This window comes from Dermacentor andersoni, chromosome 4, assembly GCF_023375885.2.
Source record: "Dermacentor andersoni chromosome 4, qqDerAnde1_hic_scaffold, whole genome shotgun sequence".
Lineage (NCBI taxonomy): Eukaryota > Metazoa > Arthropoda > Arachnida > Ixodida > Ixodidae > Dermacentor > Dermacentor andersoni.
The window spans coordinates 162,002,983-162,029,074 of NC_092817.1; the positions used below are offsets into that span (position 1 = coordinate 162,002,983).

Below are 26,092 nucleotides of genomic sequence, written 5' to 3' on the forward strand. Positions count from 1 at the left end.
TGCGTTTTGTACTTAGCTGCACACTTTGTTCTCTAGCAGATCGTTGCAGTGCCACAGTGCATACAAGTCCACCCATAGTTTCCATCTTTCCCAATGCGCTAACACTAAATAGCAATTCATCTGCAGCAGCATATGTATTTATCTAAACTTGCGCGAGGCGCAGGGTTGCCAACAATAGGACTTCTTTTGAGTACTGGACGTGTGACGTTGCAATCAAAACATGCCTCTTAGAGTCACTAATTTAAACGTTATATAGTGAAGAAGAAGAATGGTCTGGATCTTTTTGCTGTTGTGTCCTGAGGTGGCGCCAATGCTATGATGATTGGTCGCTTAATCCGTTACCGCAGTGGGATGCTGGCTTTCATGAAACCAAAGGCCTTTTAAACCTACGTGTTTAATTGGCTCGTTTGTGCACGCTTGCCAATTAAATCTTTCGTGACAGTGCGCGCCTCACAGCGGTATGAGGCAGCGCGCGTGGGCAATACGGATTGAGGCAGATATGCGACAACCCACACGACACGCTGCGTTCCCTGGGAATGTGTTGTCGGAAGCAACTTGTGGCAGCAAGATGGCGTCGAAGAAGAACGAAGAGCCGTGTGAAAGGGAGAGAATAAGCCTTTATTCCAGTGGAAAATGGCGCAAGTGATTCCTAGAATCGTTTAACTGATTCGCTAAAGAACATGTGTGTGACACGGAAAGGCGACTATCTTCTATCGCAAGGATGCGGAAACCTGAAAAGCAGGTGAATACCGTCTGTCGCGAACGTCTGAAGCCTAAGAACAAATGAATATTGGCGAAAAGGGTCGGCATTGGAATATCACCTGTCGCACAGCACTAGAAAATTAAAATTTTCGTTGCATATCACTCAAACATGAATTGATAACTTCTAAAACAAGCTGCGTTGGGGCACGTTATCAGGCAACAAAGCCTAAATCCCCCTATCACTCGTCTTGTTCCACTTACACGTCCTTAGTTCATGAGCCATTGCGCCTGTCTGTGCTACGCTAGTACCGTACACTGTGCAAATAAAAATTCTAGCAGCCGCGCCTCCTTCTGTGCATATCCGTCGTTCTCATCCCATGTGCTATAGTGCTCACACCCGATAACTACGCCCCGAAAAAGTAAGCAGCGAACTTCTAACTGTCCCGCCTCGTCAACCCTGAACAATTAGCATATTCTGGGTGTCCAGACAAAGATGCATCACAGACGCTTGCAAACAGGAACACTGCCGGCGAGAACGACAGCGCCTCTAACGCGTTACACAGCACAACTAACTTTGTGGACATGCGGCCTAACCATGGCCCGTCTCGTGCAGGCATCGGTTGCCCTCGGACACCTATATGGAACCTGTTACGGCTGCTCATATCTTTCAGCTACTTGCGTGCATCCTCTTGGAAATTTACCTCTAGAGCGCTGGAAGTGTACTACAATGCGTGGTTAGCAGTTAGAGAGGATCGGGTCCGTGCACAAATGCCCAAGTCGAACTGGTTCCCTAGAGACGAGCGCTTTTTCTCTTTATCATTGCCACCACGACCAATGAGGCGTTCGCTGCGAATGCGGAGGCACCAGGGCAGCTCAGTGGTGCTCCTCCTCGGTTGTGGTCTCGTGCGCGGCCGACGGTTGCGGCGGCTGCGAGGTGTCGCTTTGCTCCGACTTGCGCGACTCCTGGCTGGAGCGGCGGTGCTTCTTGCGCTTGCGCTTGCTGGTCGATGTATCGCTCGGGTCCTTGCTGACGTCGCCCTTCGCTGGTGCACCATTACTCTTGAACGTGATTTCCGTTCTGCAAGACACACCCATTGCGGAGACGCTCAATTGGCCAGGAGGGAAGACACAAAGAAAGGCGAGTCGAGGCAGGGAGGTTGACCATGACGAGCGCGCACAACGGAATAGACACACGAGGACTACTTCAGCGGTCACTCAGGCAGTTGCACTTGATATGCACATTTGTACGAATATTTCACGCCATAGACGGCTGCATATCTTGGTCTCAAGAAATGGCACGGAGTCTTGTTTCAGGAAATCAAAGGCGCAAAGTAGATGCGGAGAAAGAGACGTACCACTGGACGTCTTTGTTCGCGTCTATTCTGGCGCCTTTCATTGCCGGAAATATGACACCTGCAGCGACTAGCTGAAACCAAGGTTCTACGGAGTTTAGCTAGTTTAATGTTGTCACGAGAGAGAGGCCTCATTAAAGATGTCGTGTTGACAGCAAAGGCACAACAAGTGTTCGATAGTTTCTTCGATCCACAAGCATCACACGTTGGCTCCTAAGAGAAAATGGAGACTGTATGCAAGAGCACGAATAACTGTACAAGAATAGCTATCGATTACAAGAGAAACACGAAAGCTTAAGTACACACAAACTGAATACTCAAGAAAGGATGGCGCAAACACACAGAGATGAGAAAGAAAAACACGAACGAGCGCCTCATTTTTTTTTCTTTCTCGTCAACGTGTGTTCACGCCATTCTTTCTTGATAATGGAATACCAACACGCGCAGCATTCAGTACTTCTAAGGCAAATTAAAGCATGTCGTACTTTAAAGACAACCAAGCTATACTCAAGAGAGGCGCAAAGGAAAGTTGTGCAAAAGAACCATACGAGATATTGGCGGAAATCAAAAGAAATGTAAACCAGCTCATACTTTTTCCAACCGCTTCGTCAAATCCGGTGCAACTCCTCCGTCACCCCAAGCTTTTCTTTCCATGTTTTGGCGTACTACAGCCCCATAGGTGAGGTGCACATGAACAGGGTTTAAAATCCCATAGATACAGGTCCTCGCTTCTCCGAAGTTCCACTGTTCTAAGGTCGAGCCATGTCCGCTATAGACTCTTCGACGGCTCACTTACGAGGGCTGCGATATGCGGCTGGGAATCTCTACTGGCGACAGCTTGTCTTCCAAGGTGCTGTGAGGCGTGATCCCCGCGGCGTCACGTGGCGTAGTCGACGCCGACGCACTGCTGCCCGGAATCGCAGACGTCTCCACCGTGATCGGCGTGAGCACAGGCTCGGGACCAGCGGGTGCTGAGGCCACAGCGGCAGGCGCCTTCAATTCCGCGCCCTCAACCAAGGGCACCTTGTCGAGCACCGTGGCGTCGGGCTGAAAGCAGCCGAACACGTCCCAGTCGAGAGGCGCGCGTCCACCGGCGAACAGCCACGATGTGACGCCGGACACCGCCACCAGGGTGAGGAAGCTGATGACCATGGAGAAGGTGCGGAATGGGAAGAGCTGCACGCCCTTCTCGTAGTCGTAAAAGGGGTACTTGATGAAGGGCGGTATCTTGAGAATGGGCTCGCCGCCGCCCGCGCGCAGGAAGCAGCCCACCACGTAGGCGGCGAAGGAGCCGTACGTGTTGACGTGCTCCTTGAGGTAGACCACGCACACGAGCTGCGGGAAGAGGATCACGTACACCAGGTCCGAGGAGAGGTACCACAGGCCGTAGATGGAGTCGGCCGTGAGCGCCATGAAGGTGGCCAGCGCGCCCACCAGCACAATGGACACGCGCATCACGCCGATCACCTCCTTCTCCGTCGCCTGCGAAGCACGGAATGCCAATTGAACGGACACTGTAACGGCAGGAATTGCATCACGCTGGAAGGGAATATTACGATTCCAAAGAACACGTATACTCATACTCCAGAATAAATCGAAAAAGAAGGAAAAACATAGCGCTCCCCTAGTCATATAACCTGTTGCATCTCATCATGGGGCAACACGTAGGTTTCTCACTTATCCTAAGTTGAACACGTTCAGAATGAAGCAATACGTATTATCTTTAGCGGTTTTATGTCTCACACTCCTTCGTTACATTTTACGCATAACATTTTAATAATGCAGTATCTGAAAAGATACAGTGGAATTTTTATGTTTAAGTACGTGTCCCGAAAGCTTCCATTTCCTTTGCTACATCCTAGTTAATTTCGTCATGTTCCATCGGCGCTTCTTGTTACATAAAATAACTAATTATTACTTTTGACCGCGACTAATTGCGGCAAGGTCGCTGCAAGTATTTAACCTGCTCCAATGTGGAATTTTTTGCCGGGTGGTATAAAAGAAGGTTCTGTTGATTCATTTAAAAGGAATTTGCGTTTACATGGGCTAAATAGACAGTTAACTTTTCATTATTCTATTTATTTGCAACGTTCTTCTGCATATTTAGATTTGTAGAATGAATATCGTATTTTACATAATTCTGATTGTTCGCAACGTTGTAAATACTGAAAGCACCTCTACAGTGCACGATGTTACAGCTGCTCTACACTGCATGAGTGTATGATGTTCTCAATAGCCTGATGCTGTTCGTTGTATAGTTATTTTAGAGGGCAGCTCTTAGGCGCCCATTCCTGCGGCGAGCGTCGGCGTTGTCCCTCGGCGTAACCGAGCGAACGAGCACAGAGAAAGATGAAAGCGGACGCTGAGCGCAGCGTGAGAAGAAAGGCGCAGTGCCGCTTTAGGCTTGCGACGACCGCTACACGATGGCGCCAGAGTAGTGGCCCTCGTCTGTTCACCGATGGCATGCGGTGATCGCGTCGCACGATAATATATGTAGAAATAACGCGTTGCATGAGCGGAGGCCTGTCTGCGACGGCTGCTGTGAACTGCGCCCACGCGTCACCCACACGCTGCCTGTCGGAATCTCCCGACTAGCGACGCAGTCACGTGCCGCTTCACTCCATTTTCAACGTGCCGCACGAGACAGATTGCCCGCGCCAGCCAATATATCGCAAAATGAAAACGCATATAGAGCTGCTTTTGTATTTCGCATTAAGGAGTATAGGTGAATCTGGGATGAATGTTTGTCTTTGACGTAAGCATTCCAAGGGGTCTCGCACATTACCTCTTTTGACTATGAGACCTCTTTCTGTATTTGTCTTCTTTGAAATGAATATTTTCAAATTATGAAAACAATAAATAAAACAATACTCGTATTCTCAGTTATCCTCACGCAAAGACGGTGACGCCACGACTGAGTCGCTGCGTCACGTTAGACGTCGCGGTCTCCTCGCTGATATGGCTTCTTTATCCGGAAATATCGGCCAAGGTCAATCCTTTATATTGTAATAAGGAGCGATAATTCCTTTGGAAAGAATTCTCTCATTTCAAACGGTACGTACCGATTCCTTTAACAAGTAAGTATAGTCACCGCCTCTACATATCATAATCCACTGCGTCATTATTACGTGATTATTGTGGCGATGCCCATTCATCTGAAATGAACGTACTCTGCTCCAACTTTTCACATTCAGCGAACCGTAGTGGCATCTGCGCGTGTGTGCACCCTGTGCCTTGTGCGATGATTACCCACAGCAGCAAATGCATTGTGCCATGTGACGTCCTGCACTATTGGCTACAGAACGAAGCTGTACGCTAGCCTAGCCCTGTTAGCCAAGTAGAAAAAAACAAAAAAAAACAAAGGGACCGGGCGGAGCACGCACGTTCTGCCTGATGCCGAGTTTGTAGATATTCCAGGCGAACATGGAGGCCGCGCTGAGGATGGAAGAATCCGAAGAGGACATCACCGCCGCGGAGACGGCGCCGAGCCCCATGGCGGAGACGAAGCCGGGCGTCAGATACTGGAGCACCAGCGGCAACGTCAGCGACGTCGCATCGCCCGTCAGTGGAACGGCCTTCGTGTAGCCCGCCTGCGTCAAGTCTGCACGCAAGGGCACAGAAAAGAGTTGGCGGTGCAAATACGCGTCGGTGAAGGCGAGCCATGCATGGGGCAAGAACCGATCGGGAACGGAAAATACCGTTCTCGTCGGCGTATGCATAACGTCTCGAATTCCATCTGAGCAAGGCAGCTTCATGTAACGGTGCAAAGTACGACGATTAAGTATAAACAGCCGCCGTGATAAGCCCGCACAATGGGTCCTGCTATTTCTCCCGCGCGCGGTAAGTGCCGTTCATTGTGATCGTCACGCATTTCCTGTCACGTCGGTCACCGAGTGGCACATCCATAGAGGCTACGTCCATCGCTTATGAATGCCCTCTCTCTGCAACCTTTCCTTGACAGCTGAAGCGCATTTGATACTGCACCGGGAGGGCTGGTTGATGAGACCCAATTGTGTTGTGCAGTGTACTTGGGGCCTTTTTTTATGCTCCATGATTCTGGCAATTACAAGTGGCTGGCACTGGCCGCGCACTGTGCTTTCCCCTGCCTAGCATTGCTGCACTCACTGGCCGCCTTGGCGACGGCGCCGATGATGACTGGCGGGATGGCCATGAACAGGCAGCCGAACGCCGCCATGTAGGACAGCAGCTCGGCACCCTCGGCCGTGCGGCTCGAGAGAACCCGCTGGAAGTAGACCTGCGGGCGCAGCGCGCTTAGCGTGTTGTAGAGCCACAGGTAGTAAGGAGAGAGGCGGCGTGCCGCTTTTAGCAGGGAAACTTGGCTTAGTCGGTGAACTCTCACATTGGAAAAGCAGCGCTAGAGGAGGCGAATACTTCACTCGACCGTTCCTTAGACATGCAGGACATTGCCACATGCAACAGGTTTTCGTACCTGTCCACGTATCTAGCACAGCTTCTATATGTCACTGAGTCCCCTTCTATAAAGGCAGTATTTTTCGAGCTCGCACTGCGAAGATAGGCGACTTTCACGAACGCTACAGAAAAGCCATTAGCCTCAGGTTGGCAGGTCCATGCATCATTGGAAAACGCGCGGTGAAAAGTACACGCAGCAACAATATTTTCAGCTGGGCGCGAGAGGGTATTTGTGTTCCTATTGTCGCAGGAGAGTAGTGCACTAGCCTGGAACCGGCGTAAAGGAGGTGGCTACACGAGTGGTGACAAGTCGGACAGAGAGCAATGCGAGAGCTTCGGGACACATGGTCCACCAACCTGCCAGGGCACGCCGCCCATCATGAGGAGCAGCATAGAGTCCCAGTAGGTGCCGAAGTCCTTCCACTCGACGCTACCCACGAAATCGTTCCTCGGGTACGAGATCGGGCCGACCGCCTCGTGGAACATGGCGAAGGGCACCGACAGCCACTGAGCGACGAACGGCAAAGAACGGCATCAGCCATGTGCCATGTGACCAATATAGAAAAGCACAATTACACTACTGAAGACTGTGGTACTGAAGTTAAACAGGGCAAAACCTCTTCGGGAAGGCTGGCCAACGTTCCAGTAAGTGGACTTATCTTTGTCAAAGGTGCCTTGTCAGCCCTCCGAGCGTGACGAGGCCACCTTCGACTAGTATAGGTCCACCTATCGAAACGTTCTGAGGCACTTTAGCCCTGTTTGTAACTTCAATACCAAAGTGTGCAACTTCAGCTGTCAGCTCCCTCGTTAAATTTGGGCTTCTGAAGGCACGTTAGTAAGAAAATAATTCCAGAACGCCGTGCCTTAAGGCATGGTCAAAGACCTTATCTAGGACCTTACGAGGTCCTAGATTATGCAGATTCCTCTTACTTTCGTCCCACACAGTAGCACTTATGAAGAATGTTGAGCAGGAAAGACAACCAAAGGACCGCATACCAGGCCGAAGAAGATGGCCAGGAGCTGGATGACGTCTGTGTAGGCGACCGAGTAGAGGCCGCCCGTGAACGTGTAGAAAAGGGCGATGCACGCCGACGCGACCACCGACTCTGTGCGCTCGAAGTCCATGATGACCTCAACAGTGGCGCCTGCGCAGTGAATAATTGGAAGGCGATTCAACCATGCAGTTGGATGTGCATCAAAGACAAGGTCTTCCTGAGAAAGTTGGGGGCGACAATGGGCACAGTCACTCCGCACGGCGCTTACAGCTTCAGTGCTCACGTGGGGAGTGTAGGAGGTGAGTAGGAGTGCCTAATTATTTTTATTGTACTTAGTTTTATTCTAGATACCCACGGGGAACGCCCCAATTTAGACTACACTACTTTCGGCACTGGCCCGCGTTTTCAGATTGCACTGTCTTGGGGATCGGTCAGCGAAGAATGCTAGAAACCCAGAAACCAGACACGGAAAAGTGGAGGTGACTCGCTAAGGTAGGCACTGTCTTCAATATCGTGAACGAGTGTGTCCGAATAAACGATGATTTGTTTTGCTTTGAGTGGAACATGTCACAATAGTAGGCAGAAGCGCCAATGGCATAAGTGGACGGTAACGACAACCGCCAGGAGAAACGATAGAAACAGATGCCTCTAGCTTAAAGCGGCACGCCTTTAAGAGGGCTCAATATAACACAGTGTTGGACTAGTTGTGGGTGAATATATATATATATATATATATATATATAAGCTCAAAGGTTTCCCCTATGTTGTTCTCTGTGTCAGTGTTTGTTGGCTCCTTATGATATGACTAATAAAAGTCGAGCCCCTCGGTTATATATATGTATATATATATATATATATATATATATATATATATATATATATATATTGTCGCGTATACCCTGCCGAAGTATACACGCTGAATGGGGATGCAGGCGTTTGTACTTCACGAAACCTAACCGTCGACGCGCGATGCCGAGACGAACCACGTCCTCTTCCTCTTCAGTCCTCTTGCTGTGCAACACCATGTGGCACTACCCCTCTTCAAAAAAAATATTAAGAAAAGAATGAAAACATACATAGGCTTGACTTGAGAACGCCGAGATGGCCTAGGACGAACACATAGGCCATAGTCACAATCACTGTGGTGTGCGATGAAGTCACAAGGCACCGAGGGACGAGCCACAACAAAAACTAACCTGTAGCGGCGCGGCGATGGAGCTGCGCACCACCCCCGCAGCCATAAACAACTCCGCGGGGCGTCCCGCGGGCCTCCCGTAAGCGGACCTTCGCGAGTGTTGGACACCAGGCACACGGACACATGATCCGACTCACTGTGCCGAAGGTCGTGCGCGAGCTCCCTTTTCTTATTACTTTGTTTACTGCTTCCCTTTCGCACTAGGTCCGCGCACCGCACTTCTCTATGCTCCTTTTCCTTCTTTTCTCCTCTCTCTCTCTAAAGCCCTCGCCACTTCCGGCGCGCTGCGTGCGCCCGCTCAATTCTCTCTTTAGCCAGAATAAACTAGACCTTGTTACCGAAAAGACGTGTGTCCGTCTCGTTTACCACGGCTCTACAAAGTGGTGACCCGTAGTTTTCTTCGCGGCACTGCCGAAGTTATTGTGGAGCCATGCACAGCAACGAGATGCAACCAGACACTGAACTTACGGGCACGACCGAGCAACAAGACGTCTCTGCGGTTTCCATCCGACTCCCACCATACTGGGACCGCAACCCTGCAGTTTGGTTTCTTCAAGCAAATCTGTAGCGGCGCGGCGATGGAGCTGCGCACCACCCCCGCAGCCATAAACAACTCCGCGGGGCGTCCCGCGGGCCTCCCGTAAGCGGACCTTCGCGAGTGTTGGACACCAGGCACACGGACACATGATCCGACTCACTGTGCCGAAGGTCGTGCGCGAGCTCCCTTTTCTTATTACTTTGTTTACTGCTTTCCTTTCGCACTAGGTCCGCGCACCGCACTTCTCTATGCTCCTTTTCCTTCTTTTCTCCTCTCTCTCTCTAAAGCCCTCGCCACTTCCGGCGCGCTGCGCGCGCCCGCTCAATTCTCTCTTTAGCCAGAATAAACTAGACCTTGTTACCGAAAAGACGTGTGTCCGTCTCGTTTACCACGGCTCTACAAACCTAAGCGGCTGAAAACGTCGAATTTTAGGGGCTATGGTACGGTTTCAACCGCACAACATGCAAAATCTCAGATTGCGGTTGTCGACATCGGGGAGGCTGGCTTCTGTAGGGGAGGACTTCGTAATTCGTCACTAATTTGCTTCAACACTTTGTAAGGTCCGAAGTAGCGACTCAAAAGCTTCTCGGATAGTCAAAAGCTTCTCGGAGTCCAGACCAAGACTTGATCGCCAGGTTGAAACTCGACTTGTCGATGGCAGAGATTGTAACGTTGCGCATCGATACTCTGTTGTTTCTTTATGTGCACTCGGGCAAGCTGACGGGCTTCTTCCGCGTGCTGCACGAAGAGTTCGGCATCTTGGGCGAGATCGAGGTGATCGATGTTGTCGCATGGCAGCATTGCTTCTAACATAGTCTGCACTTCACGGCCGTAAACGAGGTAAAACGGCGTGAAGCGTGTTGTTTCTTGCGTAGCAGTATTATAGGCAAACGTTACGTATGGGAGTATCTCGTCCCACGTCTTGTGCTGTACGTCTACGTACATAGACAGCATGTCAGTCATCGTTTTGTTCAGTCGTTCTGTCAAGCCATTTGTCTAGGGATGATAGGCAGTTGTGCTTCGATGGGTTGTGCAGCTGAGTTTAAAAACGTCTTCAATGAGCTGCGCTGTAAAGGCTTTGCCTCGGTCTGTGATGACGTGCGATGGGGCGCCATGTCGTAGGACGATGCTCTGTATGAAACACTGGGCAACCTCGGAAACTGTGCCTCGAGGCAACGCCTTTGTCTCAGCATACCGCGTTATATAGTCTGTGGCGGCGATTATCCACCTGTTGCCAGAATATGACAGTGGAAACGGGCTCAGAAGATCCATGCCGACCTGGTCGAAAGGTTTGCCAGGTGGGTCAATCGGATTCAGCAATCCCGCAGGCTTCACAGCTCGCGACTTTCGGCGCTAGCATTCACGGCAGTCTTGGACGTACCGCTTAACACACTCGGCAAGTTTCGGCCAGTAGTAGGATTTGCGCACTCTATGAAGCGTTCGCCTAACATCCAAATGGCCAGACGGAGGCTTGTCATGACAGGCGAATAAAACTTCAGCACGGAGGTCTGATGGAACGACCAAAAGGTATGTCTTGTTGGTGGCAGCGGAGTTCTTCTTATACAAGATGCCATGCCGTAAACAAAAAGACGACAATCCTCGAGCGATGTGCCGGGGTATTGATGGGTTTCGTCCTTGCATATGTTCGAATATAGGTCGTAGTGTGTCGTCTGCGCGCTGCCGTGTGGACAAATCAGTAACGCTTACGGCCCCAAGGAAAACGCCGTCGTCCTCAATGTCTTGGCCGGTAGTGTCGATAGGGGCACGCGAGAGTGCGTCAGCGTCTTCGTGTATGCGGTCCGACTTGTACACGATGGTCACGTCGTACTCCTGCAAACGTAGACTCCACCGTGCCAGTCGTCCAGAAGGGTCCCGCAAATTTGCAAGCCAACATAACGAGTGATGATCGGTTACAACTTTGAATGGGCGGCCGGAGAGGTAAGGTCGAAATTTGGCCAGCGCCCATACGACGGCAAGACACTCTTTCTCCGTAGTGGTGTAGTTGGTCTCTGCACGCGATAGTGTGCGACTTGCGTAGGCAATCACTCTTTCAATACCTTCCTGCCGTTGTACAAACACCGCACCAAGACTGACGCTACTGGCGTCTGTATGAACTTCCGTGTCCGCCTCCTCGTCAAAGTGGGCCAGAACTGGTGCTGACACCAAACGCTGTCGAAGCTCAGTGAAAGCAGTCTCTTGCTCTGAGGCCCAGACGAACGATACATCGTCCCTCGTGAGTCGAATCAGCGGCTCCGCCATCTTCGAAAAATTTTCGATGAAACGCCGGTAGTATGCGCAAAGGCCCAGGAAGCGTCGGACGCCTTTCTTGTCGGTCGGTGTTGGAAACGGGGCTACAGTGGCAGTTTTCGCGGGATCGGGGCTAACGCCTTCCGCGCTGACCACATGTCCCAGAAACATAAGCTCCTTGTAGCCGAAGTGACACTTCTGAGGCTTAAGGGAGAGGTTAGACGATCGGATGGCTTCGAGAACTTGCCGCAGTCGTTTCAGGTGGTCGTCAAATGTCGCCTAAAAAACAACCACGTCGTCGAGGTAGACGAGGCAGGTTTGCCACTTCAGGCCAGCGAGAACTGTTTCCATCATTCGCTGGAAAGTTGCTGGTGCCGAACAGAGCCCGAAAGGAAGTACCCTGTATTCGTAAAGGTCATCTGGAGTGACGAAAGCAGTTTTTTCGTGGTCTCGTTCATCTACCTCAATTTGCCAGTAACCGCTCTTTAGATCGAGAGATGAAAAATACTTAGCTCGTCGCAACCTGTCTAAAGAGTCATCGATACGTGGTAGTGGGTACACGTCCTTCTTGGTGACATCGTTGAGGCGTCGATAATCAGCACAGAAACGAAGCGTTCCGTTTTTTTTCTTGACCAGAACGACCGGGGACGACCACGAACTGTGCGAATGCTGAATGACACCATCATCTAGCATCTCATTGACTTGGGCTTGAATTACCTCACGTTCTTTCGGCGAGACACGATAAGGCTGTTGTTTAATGGGGCGTGCGTCGGCGGATGTCGTTATTCGGTGCTTCGTGATCGGCGTTTGGCCCACCTTAGTAGACCAAGCGAAACAAGCGCGGAATTCGTTCAAAAGTTCCTGCAGTGCACTCTTTTTGTCGTCCGTAAGCTCGGAGTCTACATCGATGTCTCCGATTGAACCGTCGTCTGTGTCCACTTCAGAAGCAAAGCACTCGACGATGTCCGTTGATGGTTCGGCGTAGGCGACGGCAGTGCCACGAAAAATGTGTCGACGCTCTAAGGTAAAGTTGGTAACGAGGACCGCTGTCTGGCTATCACGAAATTCCACAAGGCTTCGTGCTACACAAATACCTTGGGTCAGCACCATAGAAATCTTGCCTTCTGCAATGGCTTCACCGTCTTGTAGCTCGTCGGACTTGACCGGAACCATAACACTTGCACGCGGCGGTATCGTGATGCTGTCGTCCGAAACGCGAAGTGTGGATCTGTGTCCAACGGCGCCGGTCTGTGCTGTTGCCCTTTGCGTCGAGAAAGTGATGCAGCGCTCGCGGAGGTCAATAATGGCGCCATATTCCCGGAGAAAGTCCATCCCAAGAATTAAATCGCGGGAACACTCGCGTAGAACCAGACAAGTGGCGAGACACCGCGAATTTCTACTCTCGCCGTGCATAAGCCAAGTGGTGTGACGACGTGGCCACCCGCAGTGCGAACTGGTGCCCCGTTCCAAGGCAACGTCAATTTTTTCAGAACCCTCGCCAGTTTGCCACTAAGAATGGAGTAATCGGCACCGGTATCTACAAGTGCGCTGATTTTTCTGCCGTCGATCAACACAGGTATGTCCAGTGAACTCTTGTTAGCGGGAACTGGTTCTGGCGTCGTCGTGTTCTCGTTGTTCCTTGGTCGGCTCGATACGAGGTCTTCAGCGCATCGAGTATCAGCGGCCCCGCCTCGGAAGTTCGGTGACGTTAGTTTTCCCGGCGTGGACTTGGTGATCTCCCTTGCGTCGTCCTAGAGGTGGTATCACGAGCAGGGAAATATCGCCGCGGTGATGGTGAGCGTGACTGCCGCTGCGATGTGCCCGGACTGCGATGCTGCTCGATGAATTCTGCGATGTCGGGAGGCCTCTGGCCAAACCTAGGTCGAGGCGAATCGATGGAAAAACCCCGCAGGCCGAGTCGTCGATAGGGGCCCTCCCGATACACATGACCAGCTTCGCCGCAGTGGTAGCACAGCGGTCGTCGGTCGGGTGCTCGCCAAACCTCTGATTTCCTCGCGGGCGTTCGGCGGTCGTCGAAGTACGGTAGCGGAGTTGTCGGAGCGGCTCGCGCCGATTGCAACGCGACTGGCGACGCAACATAAGTAGGTGCGAAAGCTTGGGCGGGGCTCAGTAATGTTTCTGCGTAAGTCTTGCGCCAGGACTCCCTTGGCAGAGGTGGCGCTTCACTGCTGGAAAGAGATGGCTGCAGTGCCTGCTGTACTTCGTTGCGTACGACGCTGGCGATGGAGCTGACTGGCGGTGGCGACGTTCCGTGGTGCTTCTGCAGCTCGTCGCGAACCACTGAGCGAATCAGCTCGGAAAGCAAGGCGACGTCGCACCCGAAGCCTACCGGCGTATCTGGAGTGCAGGCGGAATTTACTTGTCGGTAGTACATGTTCGACCGTTGCTGCAGCGTCTGCTCCATTGCGGTGGCTTCGGTGAGAAACTCCGCGACAGCCTTGGGCGTATTCCGAACAAGACCGCCAAAGAGCTGTTCCTTTACGCCTCTCATCGGATGACGCACCTTCTCTTCCGACATGCTCGGATCGGCACGCTGAAAGAGACGCGTCATGTGACGCTCTCGTGACGCTCTCGTTGGGCTCTTGGACGCGTCACTGAAAGGCTCGCTCCGCTTTTTCCCGGCGATCGGGGCTGGAGTAAGCCTCCAGTAGCTTGCGCTGGAATTCACGCCATGATGTCAGGGCACTTTCGCGGTTCACAAACCACGTGCGAGTGCCATCCTGGAGGCTGAAGTAAATGTTCCTGAGTTTGGCGTTGTTGTCCCATTCGTTAAACGAAGCCACGCGCTCGAACTCCGCTAGCCAGTCTTCCACGTCTTCAAATATGTCGCCATGAAAAGCCGTCGGCACTTGGGGGTTCAGCAGCGTTAGGTAAGTCGGCGTCATCCTTTCCGTAGAAGTCGCAGTGGTCGTAGTCATCACTTTATCCTGGAGGTTTCCAAATTCTGGGGCGAGGCCTCGTATTCGCCGGCTTGTGCGGTGAACTGGAGTCAACTCCAATTGTGCGAGGTTCTTGCTGCCCAGTGGGGTCTCCTGCAGAAGTTGGGTGTACCCAGCACCTCCACCAAATTGTCGCGTATACCCTCCCGAAGTATACGCGCTGAATGGGGATGCCGGCATTTGTACTTCACGAAACCTAACCGTTGACGCGCGATGCCGAGACGAACCTCGTTCTCTTCCTCTTCAGTCCCCTTGCTGTGCCACACCATGTGGCAACATATATATATATATACATTGCGGCATTGCAACAGACGAGGGTCGACAGAACCAACATGTGCAAGACGAAATATACTTGCGTCTGAAAGAAAAAAAAAAGAATGGCACCAAAGTGTTTACCTTGGGTGCAGGCTGTGAACCCGCGCTATCAGCGACTCGAACTCTAAAACGAAGTTGTGACGCAATAGCTCGAGAGTGGGCAGAGGCATATTTCAACCAAAAGAAAAAGGGGGGGGGGGGGGACACACACATGCATAAGTAAACATTCTATTGTTATCCACAGTAACGAATATTCTTTTTTTTCAGATTTCGCTTTTGGCTATGCTTATGCGCATGTGCTCTATCTAGCCTGTTTTCTCGTGGAAATACATTAGTTGAAAGTGTGCGCATGATTCATGTTGGTTCTGTCATGCCTGGCGGACAACGCCTGGTGGAGCGTTAACACGAGAAAGATACTGAGCTCCCGGACTTCCCTGTTTTAGCAGGCGCATCTGCGAAGCTGCTGCGTGACACAATCTCGGGCGTTGTGTCCTGTAGTTGCCACCAAATTCAGGTTCCTAACGCTGCCTCACGTGTTACAGCTTATCTCGTCAGTAAAGTAACCATTTACATGTAATTGGTCATTGAAAAATAGTAACTGAATTACAGTGAGCGTTACCGAGTAAAAGATGCAATCGTTTAATTCCAATATTATCGACAAATGTAACAGATTCCGACTAATTAATTACACATTATTCGTTAAGTGCAAGTCTGCTGGTGGCCCACGAAAGGTCTGAACTTCCAGACCCTTATATAGGTGCCGCGTATTGCAAATATGTGGGCACTGGATTGCACTGTGCTTTAACAGGAAGCGGGGGCTCCTCTTTAAATACATTGAAAAAGAGAAATCTGTTTTCTCGGCAACCCCTGTAATATTTGACGAGCAGGTAGGTGTTCATGGAAACCTTTCAAACTTGCAGACATTCCCCTCATAAGAACACGACTCACGCAAAAGCTACGGTGTCGAATGCTATATGCGAGGGGCTGTACAAAGCTCAAAGGACATCAAAGCAATAAATCAGTTTAGACGGAAAGAACGTTTTTGAAGACATTGTCGTTAATTTCGAAATAATAGGTTGATTATTACAAGGAAAAACTAAGGTCCAAGTTTTTGAATTTCGGGCCGAATTCCGAACGACGGTACGTCACGGTGTCGACACGAAAGTGTTTTGTCGTATTCAGGCCAGATTGGCTCAGCAGAGGTTTCCGAAACTCGCCATGTTCAATCTCTGGCTCCATTAGAACACAATGTAGAATTAACTAGGCCCTAGACAAGCTAGAAGACGGTGTAAAAATCCATGACTTCACAGCGAACTGGTGCGGGAACTTCTAGGAGGCGTCAGCACCCGTGTTTTGTTATTGCACTGTTTCTGGCTCACCAAGCGTCTTATTGTGGTACGAGTGGTGATTTTGGCATTGTAGAAGGGTTATTTACTGAAATACAGAAGAAATCATATTTCCATTCAGTGTACCTTTGAAGACCAATTCTCACCAGGTCTGGCCATTATGAGCTGGCAAGAGCGGTGCATACAATGCGCGATTACAATCGTGACCTCCAAAGTATTACACCGCTACGCGTCACGAAAACGGCTGTAATTTCCAACCAAAAGTCGTGCTCCCTTCTCCTCGCGGTGCCGCGCTCCCAGTCGACGTCATTCGCACAAGTGAACCTACGTAGTTGGCACTGCTGTGACGTCACTCACAGTGACGCGTGATATTGAGAATTAGTAAATGCAACCGCAAGTATTTATTTGACCTGTTGCTTCAATAGACGAAGTTTAGGCAAATAATAAAACACACGAACCGAAGGTCTGCGTGTTTTTTTTTTGTTTTATTTTTACTTCGTACCTTAGCAAGAGAGGTGCACTTCTGTTTCGTCTGCTTGTTCCCACGTCGTGCAGTCGCGCGCACAGGCAAGGAAAGTATACCATTTTCTACATGTTCCAGCGCACGGTCATGCTCTGTGATCCACTAGCGCCTGCCTCAGTGTTTATGTGGCACTGACTTATCATACTGCTAGTCAGGTGCCAGCGGTACAATGACGCGGTGTGTCGCGGTAAAGATCCGTGAACTGGGCCAGCCTCTCCAAATGTGCACACACTGACGAATCCAATTCACAGCAGCGGCCAGACAACAACGCAGGTGTATCGCGCACAGCTTGGAAGCTCTTGCACAGAGCGGAACGAAACAAGCGCAAGCGCAACAGCTCGTGGACACCCCCTCGCAGGACTGTAACCGAAGTACGACGCGCAGCAAAAACGTGAGAAAGAAAAAGAAGGCGGGGCTCAGTGACGCGTAGGTGACGCGGTCCTAGGGGAAGGAATTTTGCTTGCGGAGGGTAGACGGGTCAAGTGGAGAGAGTGTCAATGTTGACAGTGAAGCTCGCCTCCTGAAATCATGGGCTCGCGTCACTTCACATATATTTCTATCGCTGCTAATAATGAACCAATTTAAAATTGTTATTGAAACCAATTATTGCGGTAGAACGCTCGCTAGAGGGCACGTAACAATTTCCAGCGTAGAAACAAAATTTACTATATGGCCATAAAGTAAGTACTGACCCAAAAAGTCTTGTGTCCTGCTTTATGGTTTTCCTTTTTTTTAATTATCGATTCACTCCATAACTGCCATGCGAAGTCTCGATTTCTCGACAGCAGCACAAATGATTATTTACACCACTTCTTGTACGATCCGTTCCAAACGCTGGTAAAACGAAGCGTGGGTGCGGACGTGAAAAAGGAGACTCATCAGAGGAATTCCTCTGCGATGATCGCCTTCGCGTGATGTAGGCACAACCAGCTAAGGAGCTCAGCAGATTTTGCTCAACCAGCCAATCAGCTCAGACCTGACGTCGACACAGTCGCCGACGAGGTACTATCGCCGAAAGCGATCATCGCTTCGAGAGCAGAAGTGGCGGGGTGAGGTTCTTGAAGGCCGTACAATGACCGCATCGCCGAAAGCGGCAAAATTTTGAAACACAGGGGGGAAGGTGGGCACGCTCTCCCCTCCTGCCCGGTCTATTGCTGAATCGACTCAGCTTTTGGCAGCCTGGGCATAGCGGCAGTAATGCGGTGCAACGAGACAAGTTTCGGTGACGTGATCGGTCGCCTTTTTCCCATCCCAGAACACGCTGCTATTGGCGCGCGTTTTGAACTCAAGAAAAATATTTTGCCGCACTCTCAGGGAACTGAGGTTTCCTAGTGCAATCACTGGATCGACAGCTATCCAAAGGAGCAGTAAAGACTGGAAAAACATTTTCTGCCAGCACACCTCTAAAGGGATCCTGAACCAACCCTCGGCCTTGGTGAAAAAACACAGTGAAGTCGATAGCATACGCTGGTGTTAAAATCTCAGCCAAATTTTGCAGTCGTGCGCAGCGCGTGGAGCTCGCAAACGGAGCACGAAGTCACCTTTCTCTCAAACGTTCTCTTATGAACATAACACATTGAACATTATGAACATAACACATTGAACATAACATATTGTTGCGCCGGTCCTGTCGTTTGTGTTTGGGCGCCAAAACCGGAAGTAGTGGCGCCTACATAAACATCCAAAATTGTATTTGAACTGTGCGCCACGGTGATGCTCAGTAGGCCGAGCGTTGTGGGCCCGCCCCACTCCACCGTGGCCTTCGCAGTGCAATGCATTGACGAAGGAGCGGGAGCACTGCGCAGGGGACGTTTGAATGGCAATAGCTTTGTTTCTGCTGAACGAAGTGAAGTACATTTTTCGGCAAAGCATTTCTGAAGTAGTCTACTTTAACTTCGAATGCGTTTCTCGACTTCAATTAATGTGGTCCAGGGCCAATACGCGCAAAAAAGAAGTTTATGTTCTATCGAAATGTGAAAGCGCATCGAGAAGAAGCATTAATCAACGGAATTTAACAATAGTTTGCGGCAAGTTTTTCAGCCATAGGGATGAAATAGCAGGCAGAAATCTGGAAGTGGGCTTCACCCCAGGCCCCTACGGATTCATTGAGGTATTTTTATAGAAGCCCCCCCCTCATATGCGACACATAGGTGTACATTTATTTGCTTTAGATCACATGAGTGACACCACTGCAGCGGGAGATCTTGCGTTGCCCTCTCTAATCTGACCGGGCCCCTCACCAGGTCTGGCCCTTTTGATCTGACAAGCGCAGAGCATAAAATTCGAGCTACCGATCGTCTTTGCACAGAATTACATCGCTACACGCCGCGGAATGGTGCGAAGTTTCAATCCCAACGCCGTTTTACTTTTCTCTCGCGACGACCGCACTTCAAGCCGGACGGTGACGTAGTCGTGTCCCTCTGCCCACGTGACGTCGCTCGCGGTGACACGTGACTTCGAGAATTATTCAAGGCAACATCTGTTACTTGTGTGATCTGTCGCTCGAATTGACGAATTTAAGTTTAGAGAAATAATAAAATACACAAACTGGTATCTGCAGGTTTTTTTTGTTTTACTTCGCATCAAAGAAAGAGCGATGTACTTCCGCTTCGTCTGCTTGTTCCTACGGCCGTGCAGTCACGTGCGCAGGTACCGAAACTATGCCATTTTCTACCGTGTTCCAGCGCGTGATCACGCTGTGCGATCCGCTTGTTCAGCTTCACTATTCGTGCAGCACTGAATTATACCGCATGCCATGTGTCCTCGTGCATAGCGCGCAAAATCATGCGCTGCGGGAAACGAGACAATCACAACACCTCGCGCGCAACGCCGTTAGCACAAGTGCGCAGCGTCGCAAAAAAAAAAAAGAAGAAAGAAGGTAAGAAAGAAAGAAAGAAAGAAAGAAAGAAAGAAAGAAAGAAAGAAAAGGAAGGATAAAAACAAAGCGAGCAGAAAAAAGATGGTGACGGGGCCCGTGGCGTATGCGTCGCGCCATTCTCGAGGTACGGTATGGCAGAACGCAGGAAAGGAATTTCGCTTGCGGGGGCTAGACGGGGCAAGTGGAAAGAGTGTCTCGCTTGGTGGTGGAGCTCCCCTGTTGAAATCATGAGTTCGCGACATGGAAATATTTCTATCCCGGCTATTATTGAGCCGATTTCAAAAAATATATTGCGGCAGGACGCTTCCTAGAGGACATGTCACAAGTTCCAGCGTATAACCAAAATTTGCTATGGGGCCTGGCGAGAGGCCCTTTAAAGGAAAGCGAGTCACGTGACAAGCTTCCTCCTCGCCCTGCGTTCCTGTTGTAAGCCAACAAATGACGTTTGCTGCCTGACGTTGAAAACGTTTAGCTATAAACTCCATACTCAACACACAAACTGAGCATGAAATTTCCTGCGAAGGCATTGAAAAACATTGTACCCATTCGAGTTAAGCTGCAAATACATACTAGGGTGAATAAGGAAGTATTTGCTCCTATTTGTTATTAGATAAAATAACGTACACACAGGTCATTACAAATATGCGTACTATTAAACGTACCTCACACTATTTTTTCACATAGTCCCCACACCGGTTCAGAAATTTGTCCCATCGCAGCACTAAATTCGAAATGCCCTGTCGTCAGTCAGCGGCGCACGCGGCTTCCCCGAACTTTCATTGTCATGCAAGTCTTCCCGACCCTAACTCAACGCCACCACCTCACACTTCTCAAAGCGAGACACTTTTCCCTATCCGTGGGTTGCACTGCCCTGTAGATACTTGCTCCATAGAAAACAAATCACACTTCGCTGCTCGTACGCCGTGGAGGTGTGAAGCACAGCCGCCATCTACAACAACTGAGAGCAGCGCCGCGCCACGGAGCTGTCAGCAGATAAGGCCGGGCCGATTCAAGAAAGGTCCCCCGCTGAAAATGGATATGTTGACTTCACATTTACAGCCGTAGTTTGGCTAAAAACAAATGGTAGGGTGATAGGGGAGTGGGGGGGGAGCAAGGATTTTCTGATTCGCCCTCGTATATCAAATTTGTTTAGATGCTATAACGAATGCTGTTTAAAGAATAATGATATCCGTTTTTGGTGTGGAGTTACGGTTTTGTAAACTTGGTACTTCTAGTAAGGTGAAAACCTTAAGAGGCTTATGGGTCGAAAAATGCATTCTCCATCGTTATCCAAAAGCTGACCGTGCGGTGTTACGGCACCAAAATGCAATGTCACCAACATTGATCGTGCCACTCGCGACCACTGGTGTGACCTCAACCCACTAACTTTGATGTGTATTATGACAAAGTTAACTAAGGAACTCGCACCCACGGCCTTTAGTTGGAGTTCAACCCACGACCTTTGGTGGGACCGAAATTCAGTGGCACTAAATTTTATGTTGCCATTATTGGTGGTCGTACCGACGACCATTGGTAGGGTTCGAACCAGCGACTTTTGGTGTTAAGGCGAAGTAAGCCACAATTAGGGCGCACGAACTCACGACCTTTGGTGGCAGAAAACATAATAGGAAGTAACAACGCATTAGTATGAGAATGTCAAGTATTTTAATGAATGTCTCATGAGCGCGCCGGCTTTCGCCTTCATCCTCTTTAGCGTATGCTAGATCAACTCAATTTTATTTCAGTATTCCAGGCCCTAAATCAAGATTTTGCTTCCTAGAGTCATTAGAATTTATCCTTTTTCTCTCTAGTGGAACAAATCTCATTCAGTTCTGCCCAAGCGTCGTCTCATAAAAGCATTTCTACATTTTACATGTATCTGAACAAGCGGCATTGGAGTTGGCCTCGATCTAAAGTGCTTCGACATAGCTTCCGTTTGTTCCGTCCCTTCGTTGTTAGTATATTTAGTGAGATTTGTAGTGTGTTCCAATTATGACCAGCATCGGAGCCAGTCTACGTAGACAGCTAAGGAGACAGCCGAGAAAGCTTTGAGGCCATTTAATCGAGCGAGTTTCTAGCCGTCTGGAAGACGCACGGAAGACGCTTCTGCGACGTGACGTCACCTTGCAGCGACAAGAAAAAGTTGAGAAAAGCACCCATTATTTCTGTATTTTAAGTATTTGCGCCTGCAAATCAAAGAAAAACATGATGTAGCTTACATTAATGGCGTAGGATAGCGTGTCCACGTTTTCTTGTGCACGGACAACCTTGCTGTTGGCTTTCCAAGCGTCCTAATCTGCCGCCATATTGTTTGGACAGGAAAGTAGCCTACCCGATTTTTGACTTCGATGCTGTTTTCGCGAAGCTGTCTACTTTGACGTCTTCTTGAATAAGCGGAACGAGACTTAATATGGCCGCTGTCCGCTTAGCCATCTACTTAGCTCTCCTCAGCGAGTATTGGAATACAGCCCAAATTTCCCACGCCAGTAACAAATATATTTCCGCACAATGATGGCAAACAGAGCAAGTTGTAACTCGTCTACGCAAGCATCTGCAAAGAGCGCCGTGACATCACCGACCGGCGCCATCTTACCGAGGGCGGCGAGGATGGCGGCCGACCAGAACACTTCGCCGCAAAGGGCCGGCAGGAAAAGTAAGCAGCCCATGCGGGCGCCGAAGTGCTGCTGGAAAGGGTCCAGCATTGTCTTGTAGCCGGCCTTCCTCATCTTCACCGCGAACAGGTATCCGCCTGCACAGAGCATAAGGAGCACCTGAAACGTAACGCGCTTCTAGCGCCATCTTGGTGCTTGTTCTTGCATATGTGTTTCTCAGGAAAGCTGTCGTGTTCGAATTTCGAACCCTAATATATGCACCGCTTCCGCGCAGTATGCAAATCGAGGCTCTGGATTTCTTTGGCCGTAACTGATTTTGGAGGCATAAAAATCCATACGTATTTACGATTCACTGTGCCACGGTAAATACGCAAGGAAGTGGGGAGCCACCACGTGACTTCCGCCAACCTTCTCGTTCGAATATCTACTATGGCAACCACAAAAAGTTCAGGGCCTTTCCTGCTTCTTTGTATCTCCTTGCTGAAGTCGGTAGTGTTGCATAGAAAAGTATTTTTTTAATTCAAATATGCGACAAGCGCACGTCACATCGTGCGTGTTAAGTGTTTCTTTATGTGTGCACATGGGCTCGTGATTATGTTGTGTGCGTCTGCATCTGTACATATGCGATTTTGTGTGAAAACCTAAAGTAGTGAACAAAAAGATATCGTGCATTTGATATGTTACGAACAACGTACTTGTGTCAATATTCATGCGCCAAGCTTCAAAAAGACGTGACGAGGAGGTCAACGTTTGCGCCCTACTGCAAACCGAACTACCCGATCAGCTTAACTCACCGATGAGCAGGCTGAGGGCGTATCCGAAGGGAGCCTGGCACCACGCGAGCCCGCTGAGGTAGACCACTTCAGCGGTACCATTGATATAACCGCCGCCAACCCAGGTCGCTAAAGAGACGAGAAAGGCTCGGCTGTCATAAGCCATGGCATGCCAACACTGCAGGTGTAGGGTCACGTTATACCGTATACCACTTTAGAAGCTTATAACCCCGGTACCTCTTTCTCGCGATACGGAAACACGCCATTAAAATTTCAGTTCCACCCGAAGGGCGATGCATTGACAGCGATACCAAGCATTGTCCTTTAACTGCTCGGACACTACGCACAACGTGACGCGGGTGCTACGTGTTAGCACGACGTAGCACGCGCGACAACTGCTGCTGGGCAGAATAGAAGACCACCCTAACGTTAGCCTGACTTTTACTGTGTTCCGCTCGGACCAGTGCATGCACACAGCAGCATGCTCCGCAGGAATGCTGTAGTGCAGTTGTATAGCGCCGCGTGCAGACAACGTTCATGCCGGCAGTGGAAGGCAAAACGATCTACCCCGGCTTGAACAGCTCGAACTGCTTGAGCCGCTTGAATAGAGCATTGATGGCGCGTCCACTTTGTCGTTTTTGCAGCCAAACGCACTCGAGTGTGTTTGGCTGCAAAAACGACAAAGTGGACGCACCATCAATGTTCAGCTCTCGAAACCCCTCTAACCCTCCCCGCGCAAGCTTCGAATGACCCGTCCATAGCGGGACAGCACGACGACGGCGGCGGCTGCGCGACGGCAGGAATGCGCCTCAAGCGTCCATTTCTATCGCAAGTGAGCCACTTCAGTGGTGAATATAGGGTGGGCCCCGCGGAACGCGAGCGTAAATTAGCAAATCTTCTCGCTACCGATATAAGAATCGTGTGCAACCAAATTAGGCTGTCGCACTTGCAGGCGCTGTGGCCATCTACATTGGCCAGCGCCTGTTCTCAGAAATTGCACTAGCCTATAAGAACCATTTACCTTGTGAATACGCGTCCTGATAGTCGACAGTGATCACTACGTCTAAGCACAGTAACATAATTTATCGGCTCGTTCCATCGAGTAGCATTCCCAGCACGGCCGAATCCGGCAGTGCCACCCACAGTACAATACTTATCACCACATGCCAATGACAGTCCTTGTTTATAGTATATATGAGTGGTTGAAGAGAGGAAGACACTTTAATGAGCTTCATGAGGCCAGCTCTGAAAACTAACACCAGCTGAGAGCACCAATTAAGGTCACAAGCAAACTGCCAAGAGAAGAAAAGTCACTGCGCCTTAGCACTTAAGCTAACTGTGCATATGCTGTGTCAGGTAAAGCATTTCTATAAATATTGCGAAGCAATTGCAGAAGTGCCAAGAGCTGTGGAAGTTATACTAATGCTCCCTGGAATCACAGAGTGGCAGGGAATTTGTTCCTCCCTCTTTTCGCCTTCAGTGCATACATGGAATTCTAACGGGAGTTCATCTGCCACTACTTTTGTAGATTTGACACAATATTTAATGTCACCAGGTTTACTTTGACGGTACCACGCGCTCTGAAATTGCCTCTGTGAAGAACTGACCTCGCAGCCGTCTCATTGCGATTTGGAACATTATAATATCATATGTCTCTTCAAGCATATCATACAATTGCAATGTTGCTATAGACGACATGGTTCCTTTTACGCGAGGAAGAAAAGGCAAGCGTATGAGCAAAACCACCATCACTAATCGGAGCGCCCAGGCCAGGACTCATTTCTTAACACCGCCGCCAGGTGTGCCATATCTGCACTTTCGTTGTTAATGTTAGGGGTGCGATATTATAATGGTCTTGAAAGCGGGCCGTTTTGGTGGTGTGATTGGTCAGAATGGCGCTTTTGCTGACCATACATGCTCGGGAAAGCGAACGGTTCATTCTCCGAACCGTTAAAAGATCGCGCCCCTGGGGTATGTGTCTACCTATTGGACATGTCCTTTTTTTTGGCTGCTGAAGGGCTGATTGGCTGGGAGTGCCTGTCTCCTTCTGACGCATACCCCAAGCCAGCCAATCAGAACTTCAGCGCTCGCACAGGTCACGTCATTGAAGCTCTTGCACGATTTCGTTATAGAGAAGCACTTTCTTGGGAAGTGTTTTCAGAAACACACACTTCTTGGCGCCACCTTAAAGTAGTGCTTGCCGCGTACCTCCAACAATTATCGTAATTATAGACTTGGGGCTCCTGCGCCTGTGCCGCAGACGCCAGCAGACGGAGACGCTGAAATCGACGCACGATCAAAATTTACTGGCATCTCAGCGGCGCTTACCGGTCATAGTAAAGACGCCGATGAACAGCCCGATGTTTCTGCCGGCGAGCATGATGTTGGATTGTTCACCCACGCTCATAGACAAAGAGCTTCGATGCGGCGCATAATTCTTGCGGCCGGCCCAGATGCCCACCACCAGGATAATGAAGTAGAAGAATACGATGGCCAACAGGCCCGGTATGTTGATCGCCATCTCGCTTCGGTTTCGCGGGGATGGACAGTCTCTCGGGGACAGGCAGGGGCGCCGGCGGAAGAGCGGCTGAGTGCGTGACCTGCGAGCTCGACGGTCAAAAATAATTATGGCGGACGATGCGCTCTGCTCCTCGTCGTCGTCTTCGTCCGCTAGCGTGCGCAGAGCTCGTGCCTCGTGCGACGCCTTGTCCTCTTCGCCCTTGAGTCAGTTTCAAGCACTGCGCATTCGCAGGAGCCATGGAAAGCAAAAAATAATTTCCTCGCGAAACTCATAAAACGCTAGGTTGTGATACCTTTTCCTTTGATATTATGAAACGTTTCCATCAGTGTTCCTTCTTTTTAGACTTGAGGAATTATGCTCCTAAGCCTACTCCCCATTTCCTTAGTTCTCCCAATACTGAGTGTAAGCATTATACGAGGGCGAAACGGAAAGTTTTTGCCCTTATTTTTTTAGCCATATTACGACTGTAAATGCCAAGTCAACATATTTATTCCCAGCGGTGGACCTTTCTTGGGCCGGGCACGCCTTATCTGCCGGTAGTGCCGCGGCACGGCGCTGCTGTCAGTTGTTGCAGTGCGGATGAGCGCTTTTCTTTGAAATCAGGGGTACAATCAGGACTCCATGTGAACCAAAGGTCAGTGGGTCGCCTCGTATTGGGCGCTCACGCGAAGACTACAAATGAAGTTGTGCAGTGTGATATGGGC

At 50.1% G+C, this 26,092-nt stretch overlaps 1 protein-coding gene across 1 annotated transcript; it reads right to left on the reverse strand.

The window, feature by feature from the left end:
• Positions 1 to 1,488: 1,488 nt before the first annotated feature.
• On the reverse strand, positions 1,489 to 25,466 carry LOC129386570 (high-affinity choline transporter 1-like). The gene is made up of 9 exons (XM_055074637.2): positions 25,196 to 25,466; positions 22,889 to 22,996; positions 22,076 to 22,231; positions 7,482 to 7,630; positions 6,843 to 6,992; positions 6,180 to 6,309; positions 5,438 to 5,655; positions 2,851 to 3,536; positions 1,489 to 1,780 (listed from the first exon to the last, which is right to left on the reverse strand). Exons 1-9 carry the CDS (start codon positions 25,386 to 25,388, stop codon positions 1,576 to 1,578), a joined length of 1,995 nt encoding a protein of 664 aa, XP_054930612.2. The 5' UTR covers positions 25,389 to 25,466; the 3' UTR covers positions 1,489 to 1,575.
• Between the last annotated feature and the right edge of the window lie 626 nt (positions 25,467 to 26,092).

Excerpts from the sequence above, each read along its gene's own strand:
- LOC129386570 (XM_055074637.2), bottom strand. The coding sequence starts at position 25,388 with ATGGCGATCAACATACCGGGCCTGTTGGCCATCGTATTCTTCTACTTC. Across the intron at positions 6,310-6,842 it reads TGGGCGGCGTGCCCTGGCAG|GTCTACTTCCAGCGGGTTCT; the intron begins GTTGGTGGACCA and ends CTGCGCCCGCAG. Across the intron at positions 3,537-5,437 it reads AACTCGGCATCAGGCAGAAC|GCGACGGAGAAGGAGGTGAT; the intron begins GTGCGTGCTCCG and ends CGTGCTTCGCAG.